Raw genomic sequence first — 14778 nt, forward strand, 5'->3', positions numbered from 1 at the left:
TTCATTTCTAAAATACTGATCCTTTTCTTAAAGAAAAATAAGTAAAACACTATTTCAAACTTACATACAGTTATTTCAAACCCTCACAGAATAGCAATTTAAAACTCTAAGCATACAGCGAGAATACCAAGAACTATTAAATATTACAGACTCAGGGAAGAAATGAAAATGCCACATACAGTTAGATCATCTAGACAGCACTTCATTCAAGTCATTGTCTAAAAAGCCAACAGGCGAAGTGAAAGGAACTGGGACCACACACACACACACACACACACACACATGCTTTTTCTTAGTATTCCTGCTATGACACTCAAACACTAGAGAGCTCCAGAGCTGTTCTCCTTGAGTGGCCTGGGGTGGTGGCTGCCCTTCCTTGGCTGCACGGGGCGCCAACAACGAAGCAGGTGATCAGGCTATCCCAGCTACAGTACGCTGCCCACAGAAAGTTGCAGTCAACAAACACAGAAAAGAAGACTGGAGCTCTCATCCTGAAGCTCCTCGTCACTGGCAATCCCTTCTTCTAAAAGTACACGGTTTTTCAAATGCCCGCAGGAGGTTTATTGATTTTGCCTCCTTCCCCCCCTCTTTCGGGTTGAGTGAAACCAGTGTTTATGCACAAGGTATTGCTCTATATACTGAAAACACTTATTCTAAATGTTACCCTGAGGGGGAAGACACTGGGAAAGTCAAAGAACAAGCTTAAAGGGCAGTGATGTAACAGTTTCCACGTCAAAGCTGAGGGACCTTGGTTTGCTAAACGCACAGCCTCACGGACGACTGGTGTGAAACTCTGAGGTGTTTGCCTGGTTGGCTGGCTAGCTGCTCAGTTTGGTGCATTTGTCCACTGCTCTCGGCAGTTGGGCAGGAGTTCCCAGTCTAACACAGCTGAATAGAAAGAATGGGATTGGAAACATCCTTCCTTCAAAGTTCTGCCAATGTTTTCGTATTGCTTTCACGATAGAAAAGCATACAGAAAGTGCCCTGCTTTAAAATGCATCAAACAACAACAGTTATTCCAAGCTGAACCTAACAGTAAGGTGGGACGGGACGGGGGGGGGGGGGGGGATGAAACTCCTAAGCCAGACTTCCAAAGCATTTAAGGTTTACCTCTTGTTAGTCTCAGACACAGCCTCAAATTATGTTCCCTTCTGGGCCTGAACTACAGCTCCTCAGTGATCATGACTATGGGGTTCACAACTTTTCAGAAGTGGAGACTTTTGCTTCCCATGCCCAGTTCTCGACAAGAAATAGAACACAGAGAACACAAGCATGCAGACGCATTCTGCAACCACAGCACCTCGGAGACTGTGACCTAAAGCCCGTTTGCCTTCTCAAACTGTTTAAACATGGGGTTTCCCACAGTAAGATTCCTAGAGATTCAGGGTTCCAGGAGACAACTTCAACCGACAGCAGTAAATAACCCTGAATAAGGAGGTTGTTTCCTTTCTGCCCCCTTTTAATCCTTTGCTCTAGGTGAGAAGAAATTCTTCATTTGGTACCACACTCGTACACCCGCTAACGTCCACTGCAACACAGGAAACAAACTGGTAACCTAGCCGGCCAGCAGGTTCCACCAGCTACCTAGAAGTCAATAAGCCATATTACTGTCGTTGTGTGCCTGTGAGTAGATATGTTTAATTTTTTTCCCTTTTAAATAGCATATTTCAGGTTTACGCACAGAACTTATTTAAAAGAATAAGCTTGAAATGGATGGTCCTTGTGACTCAAATGCCATCAGCAGACTGGAAGCATCGAGAGGGAGACTGCTCAAGGCACATGCCACATCACTGGCCCTCTTCTCGACTACCGAATCCAAGCACAGGTACCAAAAGTGAGAAATTAACAATAAATAAATAATAGCTATGGATTCATGGCCTGGTCTTCATGATAGGAATTCTGTGTTATCCCAAGACAGCAAAAAGAGCACTGTGAAATAGATGGATCTATTTCTCTTTAATTATCCTGAATTTATGTAGACAGAACAGTACAGAGAACAAAAAATATGTGTTACACTGTAAAATGACCTTAGTGGTTCCAAAGAAGGGAGGGGAAGCCATCAAAGGCATGATGGTACTGAAAGACCAGTGGTAATTGCTGTTACAGATAGAAGACACCAGGCGGTTTGCACACGTCTTTCCTCTCATCCTCATGATGAGATAGATTCTAGGTCTTAATAAACCTGTTAAGAATATTAATTAGCCAGTGGTGTATGCTCCTTTAATCCCAGCACTCAGGAGGCAGAAGCAGGCAGATCTCTGTGAGTTGAAACTCAGTATGGCCTAAATAGTAAATTCCAGATCAGCCAGTGATACACAAGTCTCAAAAAAAGGAATAGTAATTAAGATGGGGTTTACTTTGATGGTCAGACTCTTGCTTGCTTGCCTGGAAAGAGTGAGGTCCTGCATTCAAACACAGGACCCAGTACTAAAATTATATGAAAACTACTACTGAAGATGCCATTTGGCAAAGGAAGAAAAGACTTAACTAGCAAGTAGGTCATCTGTCTCAGGTCCTAAGGCTGGGTGGAGCAGAGTGAAAACTGCCACATTCTTGAAGCCCAAACTCTTAACAGCAGACTCCGCATAACACGAGAGCACCAGGTGCCTTGGTCAAAGTGCGCTACGGATTACTATGTACTACTATGTACTGCGATCTCATATGAACAGTTGTCCTAAGCTGGATGTGGTGGCACGTACCAGTGATCTTAGCACTTGGGATCCGAGGCACAAAGATCGCGAGTTCAAGGCCAGTCTGAACATAGAAGAACATCTCGGGAAACAAAACCAGGACTTTTCCTAGAAAGTGAATTAATGGCCCAAAGTCCTCGCCAGTTAAAGGTATGGGCCACAGAAGTGCAGACTTCAGGACTGAACGTCAGCATGGCTGGGGAAAAGACCTACTGGGCACAGTCAAGTTTTAAGGCTGCTTGGGAGAAATAGTACCACTGGGAGAAAATTTTTGTTAGAAGCAAAACATTGTACTTTGAGAAATGCTTAGGGCTAGTGCTCCTCTTTTATTAGGACAACTTAATTGAGTACACAGCATTAAAATAGCTGGCCTGAATATTTATTAGAGCACCAGCTGTTCCCTCCAGATTTTTAGAAATGCAAGCTTTGGTGCCAAGTGTAATTTGGAAAGAACGCTGGACAAGTCAAAGAGCCTATGCTGTGTGTGATCTCCATCTAAACAGTAAACAGCCGCGGGAAGCCGACAGCATCACCAAGCCCGTGGCGAGGGTGGCAAACTGTCCCGCCACCCATCCTTGAATCTACTCTGTTAATAAGATTGGTGATTATATATTTTTAATTATACCATACAATTCTTAATTAGCAATCATTTACACACATGCGGATAGTATCACAAGGATAACCATAGGGTTTGTATGCCACGCTGATTTTACGGTTTTTTTTTAATTTGTTTTTATTTTGTTTTTTATTCTAGGAGTGGGGCTAGCCCCAGTGAAATGTCTCAATGGAGATTTTTAATCGCAATTTCGACTCTTTCAAAGTATCTCCACTTTAGGTACCTGGGTATAATCAAAATATACCATTTTTAAGGGGGTAGGGGAAGGAAGAGAGAAACTGGGGATAGAGAAGGAGGGAAAGGAGAGAAGAAGGAAAGAGAAGGGAGAGAAGGAGGGTGGGAGGGAGGGAGGGAGGGAGGGAGGGAGGGAGGGAGGGAGAGAATACTCTGGATATTAGAGGGAACCTTCACTGTAAGGAAAACAGAGACATCGTAGTTTGGCAGCACTGCTGAAATAGAACTGGGAGAAGAAATGTCCCTTCCATGTCCTATAGCAGAGTCACCTGTGAAACCATCACAGCGGCTGCGCTGCTGGCTGGCCTCCCTCTCATGAGAGCCTACCAAGGTCAGAGGTTCCAGCACCCCAAGACATGGAGGCCAGCGAGAAGAGCTGCTGTGGCCGGAAGGGTGGTACGTCGGAGGGGCAACGGTGCGTGGCAAGCACCTCGCCATCTCTGGCTACGCAGGCAGACCCCACCCAAGGGTGCAGTTTTCCAGCCTGCTTCCTCTAACTGCTTCTAGCCCTCGATGGCCCTGACGGCTGACACAGTCACCGTGGTACATGTTCTTTTTAAAGACATGCTCTCGTTTTGTTTTCAGGGCCCTCGGGTTTAAAAATAAGACTGGCACTTTTGGATTAGTAAGAAATTCCTTGCGGGATTAAATGGGCTGCATCGCAGCTTCCTGTGCTCGAGTCAAGCACCCTTTGCTCATGTGTGTACCTCCTATCTCTCCCTCAGAAATGGAGGGCCGGTCAAGACATGTCTCTCCCACCCCCAAAAGTAAAGCGCAGCCTGGTTATGGGAGTTATCTGTAAGACTTTGGTTTTTTTAAGTACAACACTAATGCCACCAATTATACCCTATCTGGACCTACTGAATCAGATTCCCCAATGAAAACATGGAGGTTTTCTAGCTTGCTAGTATGTCCAAGGGGGGGGGGGGGGGGGGTAAACTGCAATTCGTCATATCCTACAGAAGTCATATCACCTACGATGAACACCCAAAGAGAAGATGCCATATCAGCGCTACTGTTTAATCTGTTTACGTAGTTGCTTGCCTTCCTGCCTTCTACCCACCTACTACCTACCTACCATTTTCGTTCTTGACACTGAAGAAGCCAGGGCCCTGCACACATTGAGCTAGAATTCCACCAATGAGCTACTTCCTCGGCTCCAACACCAAGGTTCTTAAACATACTTTAGCCATTTAGGCTTCCTTGGCAAAAACAATGAATCCCATGGACTTCTAAAGGCTGCAATGATTTCTGTTCTTCATCCTCTTCATCCTCCTATCTTCTAATTTAAGCGGGAACCTTCTGCTATGATGTATACCACATAAAGCATGAAATCTTAGGTGCCAGCTTCCTTCTCCAGAAGGCAGGTCATTGGAGGCAATGCTTTGAAAGGAATCCTAGGACCATGACCCTTTCCCTGCCCTCTTTCTCCAGCTCCATCACCATAGCCTGAGTAGCTTCTACACACTCCTACTATGTGCTTTCATAGGCTCAAAACAACAGGACCACTGAACCAGGAACCTCTGAGACTGTGAACGAGAACACACCTCTCCATCCTAAGTCAGTTCCCTCAAGCTCTGTCAGAGTGATGGAAGGCTGACTAATGCATTTCTCTCTCCTTTTTTTTTCCATGCAAAACACTTGATGCAATTCCAAGATAATGAAAGTAACAGCCAAGCTTTTCTGGAGAAGAGAGACACACTGGCTCAGACTCCCCTGTGCGCAACGCCCCTACAGCTCTTGAGGACGCTTAGGGATACTGCTGAGTTGGGAAAGCAATGGGCCAGGATAAACATTTAAGCAGATCTATGCAATACCAGACCCAAATTGAAACCGTTACTATGAAGGGTATGGCTCCAGAGATTAGTGCCCACCCTGGGTGCATAGGCTTAGCAGGTCACTTGGAAAGAAGACGGAGGGTATAATAACTTCATTAGAAATTCAGCCTGAGCCAACTATGTTCCCTGGCTGTCGGGAGGCGACTGCAGTTTAGCCTGAGTTAATAACTAATGTTTGCACTGAGAGATCTGCCTCTTACCAAGTGCTTTCGCATGTATAATCTCATTTAATGCAGGATAACGACTCTGGAAACGTCGTTTCCCAGGCTTCCCGATGAGTAACTAAACACTGCTCTCTAACGTGAGAGTTACCTCCTCCAAGCCAAGTCAGCACAGGAGAGGCTTCTGGCTCAGGACCCAGCTCTGTTAGAAGTGGGGAGCTCAAGGGTAACGGCGCTCTGGAGGCTTGGAAGAACTTGGGGGAAACGTGTTCCATTCTGGTTCCTGCATTCGGGACAGTGCATACAGATGAGACCTTGGGCGGAGCATCATGACCAGAGTCTATGACCAGGCCAAAGCACAGCCTGTCCGTGAGATACAACGAGGACCTGGGATCCTCGAAGGATGAAAAGTGGGCTTAGAAACAGTATCGTGGCTATTTTAAAATAAGGAAGGACCACAGGGGAGGGATAATAAGCCTTTGGAAAGGACCATGCAAGACAGGTTTCTCATAAAGGTTCAAGTAACAGAAGAATGTGGTAGATCCTAGAGCTTGTACCATAGGAAGAAAGATGTCCCCGTGAGGGTGAGGGGCTGTGTGGTCCAGGGTGCCTGAGCAGTGAGTGTGCCTAAATACCTTACAGAAGCAACTCAAGAGAAGAGGGACTCATTTGGGTTCACTGTTGAAACCATACGAGGATGGAAAGGGGGAAGCCATAAAACATTACTGATACTACATTAGTTAGCTGGAAAGCCAAGAAGAAATGTGCTAGTCTATAGCTTCAAAGTGACTTGGCAAAAAAACAGTTCTAAGTCACGATGCTCCTCCCAAGGTCTCAAAGCAACCAAAGTAGCTACATGAGCAGAGAAGTTTGGTGGACAACACTGTAAGTAGAAGTCACTGCTACCTGATGAGATGCACAGAGTTACAGCATCCCCTCTGGATTCTGCCTCCCAAAACACAGCCGGAACCTAAGCATCAGTACTGCAGGAGCCCACACCGAAAGCAGTCGGTCTGCCATCCGCTCACAATCTTCCGAAGTGGCAAGGTCCTAAAAGTGAGGGGCTGAAAGAGACTTAAAAGACACGAGCAGACATGATGCATCACTCTGGCCTGCATTTCTTTGCCCTAAAGATAGCATTATTGAGACTGGGAGAGTGAAGGAGACCCAAGGACTGGAAGGTAGAAATGTGTAACTTCCCGGCTTCAATGGTGGTACTGCGGCTATCAAGGAGAACACCCCTGAAGACAAACTTCACACTGGAAGTGTTTGGGAGAGCCATGAGGGAGACAACTTTGTCACGAACCATGACAAAGACAAGTGGAAAACTTAAACACGAATTACTTTGTTAAATATAAAACTTTATCAGTTGTTATTTTCCTATAGGTTTGAGATTTAAAATTAAACTGAAAAATCAACACTAGGGAGCTGGAGAGATGGCTCTGTGGCTCAGAGCACTGGCACCCACAATGGTGACTCATAACCATCTGCTCTAGTTCCAGGGGATCCAACACCCTCTTCTGGCTTCTGCAGGAACCAGGCACACATGTGGTACACAGACACACATGTAGGCAAAATAACCACACAGAAATTTTTTAACATTTTTATTTTTTTTTTAAAAAAAAAGGAAGATCAACAGTAAGTTGGGAGGCTGAAGATTTCAGAGAGACATTACATTGGGTTTGAAGACAGATGCAACTCTCGAACCAAATGTTCCAAAGACAGAGTCCCCTTAGACGCTGGCTGCTGTTATAGAAGCAAAGGGTTCCTTGACTGGAAAGCCAAATCCCATGGACTTTCTCAACTTTCTGAACTTCATTCATTCAACAAGCATCTATTAAATATTTCTGTGTTTCAGACAACATGTGACGCACTGGGCATAAGGAAATGATGGGGAGAGGGTCCCCACTCAGGAGGCCCTTACCATCCCCTACTGAAAGATAAAGTCAGAATCCTGAAGATGGTCCTATTATGTGTAGATATAAACATATATAACTCAAAAATACCCTCCTTCATACTCCAATTGTCACTTATGAATTTTTCAACAGCCATAATAATTTACTATTCTCGCATACTCTTTAAGAACATTTCATCCTAAACTTTTCGGTGTGTGCTTGTGGGTGGTGTTAATTGTGGCATATGCAAAAACTTTATCACTTTTCAATTATGAACAGATGTAAATGACTTACTTGATGTTTAATTTTAGAATAACAAGCATCTTCTAAAATAAGTTTCAGACTGAGAAACTGGGGCTCTGGCTCCAGAACAGACTTGACACTCCCAAAGCGAACCCTCTAACTGCTCCAACACCGCAAAAGCCGTTTCCCATCTCGGTGCTCCAATTTCTTTATTGGTCACAAAACTAGCATCGTGTGTTTTTTGTAAGAAATCTTTTGCAGGATTTTTAATTGCAGAGCGGTGGCCTTTGAAAACGCACACAGTTCTAGGCGCACACGGCAGTTTGTACCTACAGCCCCAGCCACTCATGAGACTGAGGAAGGAATAGCAGATGAGCCACGGTTGGAAACCAGGCTAGGTTAGACGGCAAGACCCCACGTGAAATCCAAAGAGCGCCTCGCTTCCACTTTTGTAAGGAACGACGTGCCAATCTGAAAGCCAGGACAGAGCGACCCAACTAAATGAGCTCCCAGCTGCAACTCTACGCGGGGCAGAATGTTACCTGCTTTTCCAACTTTTGCCTTTGGCGCCATCTCGACCTCTAAGCACACCATCCAGCGAGGACGCGCACCCCAGAGTGAGCGGCTGGAAGGAGGAAGACGGTGCGTCTGACTCTTCCCTCTGAGGTCTGCGCACCTTCCCTACCTTCTCACGTGACACTGCCGTAGCCACATTTAGCTTTCTTCCTACCATCTCCCTGTAATTCAAAAGGCAATTTAGACTCCCATATGGTTGCCATCGAAACTAACAGATGTCTAGCAAATTAAAACAAAAATTATGACTTATAAAGTGCTGATGTACCATCATTCCAGAACATCTCGCCATTTATACTGAATCATAAGATAAGACCTCCTCCTTGGGGCCCCGCCCCCAGCCCAAGGCTCCCCGAATGTCCCTTCTCTTGGAATTTAAGCCCTGTGGAAATAAATCATATGCAAGTGCCTGTCATCTATTCTGGATAAACCTCCGCTGGACACAAAGTCGCATCCGAAAGCACAGCAGAGAGACCTTTGGTTTCAAACAGACAATAGCCGCTCTGGTCCTCGGACAGCACAGAGAACAAAATAACAAGTGGTCCCACCGACTAGCTCAGGGCTTCTGCTGACCAATGGGGTCAGATTTTCTAATAAGCCATTTTCTAAAGATGGCTGAAATCATGTCTTAGATTATTACTGCTGTGATGAAACACCATGGCCAACAGCAACTTGGGGAGGAGTTTATTTCACTGATAGTCCCATGTAAGAGTTCGTCATCAAAAGCAGCGAGGGCAGGAACTCAAGCAGAACAGGAACCTGGAGGCAGGAACTGATGCAGAGGCCATGGAGGGTGCTGCTTACTGGCTTGCTCCCCATGGTTTGCTCAGCCTGCTTTCTTATAGCACCCAGGACCACCAGCCTAGGGAGGTCACTACACACAATGGACTGGGCCCTCCCCCATGAATCGCTAATTAAGAAACTATCCTACAGCTGGATCTTCTAGAGATGTTTCCTCAGTTGAGGTACTCTCCTTTTTAGATAACTCTAGCTTGTCTCAGGCTGACGTAAACCTCACCAGACCACCACGTAACCTTTGACAAAGGGACCTTAAACTCACAACTGAGAAGACTCCGTGGGGGCTTGGATTAATGTGCCAAATGGTGGTGCTGCTTCAAGCCTGAGAGACAGCAGAATCCATGCGCCATGCTACAGCCAACAACAATAGCTGAGCCGTCAGGAAGCTTCACCTGCCACCACAGGAGAGCACCAGCCTGGGCTCCCCACCCAAAGGAGACCTCAGAAAAGGATAGACACAGCTCGCAGCAACTGTGCAGAGACCCCAGAGTAGAGCCATCCCCAGGAGTGGTCCCATCACCAAATTGTGAACTGTAATAATGAGGTTTTGTTTTAAACTGCTAACCCTTAAGGCACTGCTCTGTGCAGCCATAAGTAACCGGGATGGGTGCTGACGTTCCGTTGCTTGCTGAGAAACAGCTTAAGTAGACGTGTCAAGGTTCAGAACAAAACATCCACCAATGGTCAGTGATGGGACTCAGGGATTCACTCCCCAAAGGACTGACCTTAAAACAAAACACCTCTCCTCCCCTCTCCTACGCCCCAGAGACAACTCAGTGTTTCTGAGAAATGTCTTCCTATGAACACCCTCAATAAAATCAACTCCTGCTGGCTCGATTTCTTCCAACATAGAACAAGAAAAACAAGGTTTTTCCCCACCACCCTGTGATAACTAACAAGAAAGGAATATGTACAAGATGCTGGCTTTGTTGCTCAGCATATCGCAACTGTTATATAAAAGAACTGGGACTTTACACATGAAACTGTAATTCTGATAATAAAAATATAGCTAATGACTCAGAGGACTACACCGGAGATTCACGGTGCCGACAGGGAAACAGGCCTGCCATGCCAATAACTCAACGAGCAAGGAGAATTCAGGGAGAGGTATTTTTTTTTTCTCAAGTGCAAGGCTCATTGAGGAAGAAATGAAAAACAAATTTGTCTGTGAGTCTCGGAGAAGCACAGCCCATAACTAGGCAAGTCTCCGCATCGGTGCCTTTCCCATCACAGACTACTGCTCATCTCTTCTAGTTCACCTTGCCCGGCAGAGTAGAACTCAACCAAGTCTTTGTCGAACCCAGAAAGAACCTCACAATCCAACCAAATCCTTCACCGTAAGAGCTCGGTAACAAAGGCCCGGGGCAGTTAAGTGACTAACACTCAAAGTGCTGATTAGCAAGAGATCCCAACTGTCACAGCTGCCACTGTGTGTTCGCGTTTATTTTTACAAGAACTATTACTTTCAAATGTCTTCAATGAATTTCTAATTCAGTCTGCATGTCATTGTGAAAGTGAGAGATTAGGAACCCGCGGTCTCTGTTGGCAATTTCCCCTTCATAACTGTACAGCCGAAGCACCGGCTCTGCCATTTCTGGCAACCACTGGCAGACTGGAGGCTCAGGAGGGCCAAGGTGTGCAAGTTTTTACAGCTGCTGCCGGATCTCCAGTCACCAACATTTTAGTGTGGATTGCTCTAATTATAACACGGGCGCTTTCTTGCTGCTGTCTCCTCAGAGCCCCGGGTCCTGATAAAATGGGACATTTAAATGTAAGGTAATTTGGAGACGGTGAGCGGTATCGAGAAAGGGCTAAGGGTGGGCCTTGGTACTGAAAGGGACAGGGAGTGTAAGGGACTCTCCGAAGTAGGCGCCTACTCAGCAGGGCTGCCCAGGAGCGCCTATTTAGTTCACAGCCTCAGTCTGTTCTCTGGCTTCCCACGAAACTACCTACCGCCCACAGGAACACCTTCAAAATCAGACAAGATGTGGGCCCTATTCTGGAACGCTCCACGCCATCAGCAATCTGTAATTTTGTCGATGCTCTCCGCTCAGGGGCTTTGCGGCAGCCTAATCCAGAGACGGGGCTAAATTTGCCTTTGTGCTCTCTACAAAATTACGCCAAACTGCCAGGGAAACAGTCCCCCAATCCTTTTTTATTTCCTTCTCACTCCCTGCTATGAAACTGCAGAGAAAGCCCGTGGGTGCTTTTTGTTGCCTGGTAGCCGAAATGTGCAACTTTTGGAAGTGCTCAAGCAGAACGAGGAGGCCTGCACACACCACCCCTGCAGTCCCATTCCATGGCCCTTGCGTCTCATAGTTCAATGCTATCAGAATACCTCCCCGGGAAGCGTGCCTACCTACCACTTTCAAACATTTCCAGAAAGGGTCCAGGAGAGAAGAAAAAAAGAAAAAGAAAACCATTTCCTCTTGCTCTATTTACAGTAGTTGGGGGGGGGGGGTGCTCCCAGGAACCTTGTACTATCACTGACTGACCCAAAACTGATTGTGAATGGTTGGATATGGTTATCTATTCCCATGCCCCCTCATCAATCTGGTCCAGTCCTGAGAACAGATGACATGCTGCCAAAGTCCATGTCCTTTCACAAAACGCACGTGGTCACTCTGATAAAAAAAATAATAATAATAATAAAATAAGCGGGTAAGTGAGGGGGGCCCGGAACCTAAAGAGAATCTATAACTATTCTCACAGATGTCTATATATACAGCAAACAGCCACAATTAAGGGAAGTCCAAATTAAAACGTTCTGTATTCAGACCGTAGGATCATTGTTTATTTACCTCACAGAAACTTGGGGATACCCCCCACGGATGGCCACCATCTTTACCTCCCAAGGAGAGAGGGTGCCAGGGAGGAAGACGATCCAGCAGGAAGAGGTGGGCTGAAAAATAATACAATCTTCCAACCAACCATTGTCCCCTCATCCTAGAGAACTCTTTGTCTGGTTGTTCAACACGTTTGTGAGGTCGCAGAAAAGAATCAAAACAAAAGAGTTGGGTCCCAGCCTGATTACAATAGACGCCCCGCACACGGCAGTGCCAAGCAGAGCACGGTTTGAAGCCGGTGTGCAAGCAGCTGCTCGCCTGCTTAGCCAGTAAAACAGGTCTCACACACCTTCTTCTTTGCTTTTCTGAGGGTTACTAAAACCCGGCCCGCTGTGTGTCACCCCTTTAAAAAAGGGAGGACGTGAGGCACGCGCACACTGAAACATATGTTGACTGGTGACTAGTTATTCCACAAGGATACACAGAGAAATAAATCCCTCCACCCCACACGCCCACTTGACCAGTCCATTATGCAAAGGGAGTGCTTTACAGCCGGAGAGGAGCATGCAGGACGTGTTATTTACGTGCACATTACAGAACCACACACCACGGCATCTGCATCCTACACAAAGCCCGAGATGGTGCAAGGAGATACACGCTGAGCACGGCACAGACCAGCCGCGGCAACATCGAGCCAAGCCCTCGGCCAATCAGAACGGTGCTGGAAGGTGGATCTCGGGGTCGGCTCTGCCCGATTAGCCTGCCCCATTATGACACCACGCTCTGCCCAACATCCAGATCCCCCGGGAAGCAAATCTAATCTGTGTGCTCGCTCGTTCCTCAAACTGCCGAGCCGTCCTCCCATCCGTACTCAAGCCATTCAATCCCCTTTTTAAAAAAAAAAGAAAAAAGAAAGAAAGAAAGAAAGCCACCCTGAGGCCTGGCTGCCCCCTGCCCGGCTCGGTTCCTCTTTTCACCCCCTCCGGGTCCTGGAAAGGATGAAGTGTTTCTCTCCCCCGCGCTCGAGCCGGGAAGGCGGAAGGTAGACGCCACTCGCCCCGACTAGGGCAGACGCCCCAGGGACGGCGAAAAGTAAAGGCAGAGACCCCGGTGGGGGATCGTCGCCCACCCAACCGCCACAGCACTTGGAAGCCCAGGAGCGCTCCAACTTACCCAAAATATGACATTGAAGCCAAAAATGAAGTATTTGATGCAACAACTGACTTCAGGACCCTTGTAGTGCTTCCCGGACATCCTCTGGGTTCATGAAGACACTTTCCCCGCCAGCCCGAGTTTGGAGCCCCGGAGCACCGCTGCTCGGAGCAGCCCGGGGAGCAGCGGGGCACGCGGGGCTCAGCCGCGCGGACCGAGCGGCTCCGGCACCTCCAGTCGCGGGCCTCCGAGGCCGCCAGGACGCGGTGGCCGCAACCGCAACCGCCGGGCAGACTCGCCGAATCGGCACGGAGCACAAAGCAGGAACCTCGCGTCCGTGCGCCAGGCGGCGGGTCCGGCGCTCGGTCCCCGGGCTCTGGGCAGAGGCGGCCGCGCAGATGCCGGCGGAGACGCTGCCCGCCGCCCGCCCGCTTGCCCGCTCGCTCGCGCGCCTCCCACCGCTCGCTCCGCCCGCCGTTCGCTCCGCCCGCCCCGGCCCGCAGCTCCGCCCGGCGCCCGGGTCGGCAAGGCGCGCGCGCGCTCGACTCGTGCTCTGGAGCTCCCGAGAGGCGGCCGCACCACGCAGTCGCGCCACCTTTGTCGCGGTCCGCCCGTCCCTCGGCTTCGACTCCTTGCTCCCCGCCCCTTATTCCCGAGCCCCAAGCTGCCCGGGGATCCGAGGGAACAGCCCGCAGCGCGTTGGTCCAGAGCTGCCTGGACAAGGGAACGACCGCGATGGATGAGCTGTTGGTCCTTCTCTCGGCCACCGGCTACTCTGGAGGGACCCCAGAAAAGAGAGTGACTTCGGGGCACGAGGGTGGGTTGGGTGACCCCCTACACACACATACACACACACAAACACCTAGACAGGGTCCCCTTGCTGCCTAACCTCTGTGTCCTCCTCCTGCACCGCTATGCAGACCCTTGCTACACAACAGCAGAGCAGAGTGTGACCACAGGCTTTGCTGAGGGGTGCGCAAGGGGAGTTAGGGTGGGGGTATGGGGGTCGCAAAGGATACTCTGAATCTCTCTGTGACTAACCCGACCTTCCCGTTGGCCAGAGAGACGAATTTCATCCTGCAAATGGGAGTAAGAAAGGGGAGCCTCCCCGAGGAGTCTTGACCCAGGTCCACTTCCACAGCACGACCGTCTTCCCATCTTTGACGGAATAACTAACGCCAAGGAACACAACTGCTTCCTAACTGGAAGTGATCCAGGAGTTACAGAACCGTCTTCCTTGGGGAGTTGGGAGGGGTGTCGGGGGGTATCCCATATCCCATTTGGCTTTAGAGACGCAGACCACTGTCCTCTGGGAAAGGACAGAACTAGAGAGTGGAAACTGTTTGAGAAGTACCCGTGAGCAGGTACCCAGCAATTGTGTATCCACACTCTTCACGAGTGCCGGGAAACAGGTGCAAGTGTTTCGTGGGGAGAAAAGGAAGAACAGCTAAGAAATGTGTGGCAACATCTATGGAAATTTGCTTACGTCTTCAAACGTCTATGATAGAAATAAAATAAATAAATAAATCCAGAACCACCCAGTGAGATTGCCATACCGGGCCCAGAAATTTGCATGTTTAAAAAGCTCCGCAGGGGATAACTTCCCAATCTGGGGAGGCTTGAGGGTCAGAGCATTCTGAGAAGGGTTTTACTAAGTAACTCCCTCTGCTTTTGCTCAAAAACTGGCTTCAAACTGGCAACCTGCAGTCAAGTTTTGGTAAGGCAAATTTATTTTTACCTGCAGTAAAATTTCTAGGTGGGCCCGCCTGGCCTGCAGAAGGATCGGGGCTAT

General features: G+C 48.2%; 1 protein-coding gene across 1 annotated transcript in view; it reads right to left on the minus strand.

Annotated features, from left to right (window-relative positions):
* The window catches only part of Tspan5 (tetraspanin 5), a 163610-nt gene extending 150125 nt beyond the window's left edge, over positions 1–13485 (minus strand). Inside the window, exon 1 of the mRNA XM_041641979.1 lies at positions 13008–13485. Within this exon, the coding sequence (XP_041497913.1) occupies positions 13008–13088 (81 nt within the window). The 5' untranslated portion in view covers positions 13089–13485. The remainder of the gene's footprint in view (positions 1–13007) is intronic.
* Positions 13486–14778: the final 1293 nt, after the last annotated feature.

The sequence above is a fragment of the Microtus oregoni genome, unplaced genomic scaffold (genome assembly GCF_018167655.1).
Source record: "Microtus oregoni isolate MIOR12 unplaced genomic scaffold, Mior012 000000F_ref0000247, whole genome shotgun sequence".
NCBI lineage: Eukaryota > Metazoa > Chordata > Mammalia > Rodentia > Cricetidae > Microtus > Microtus oregoni.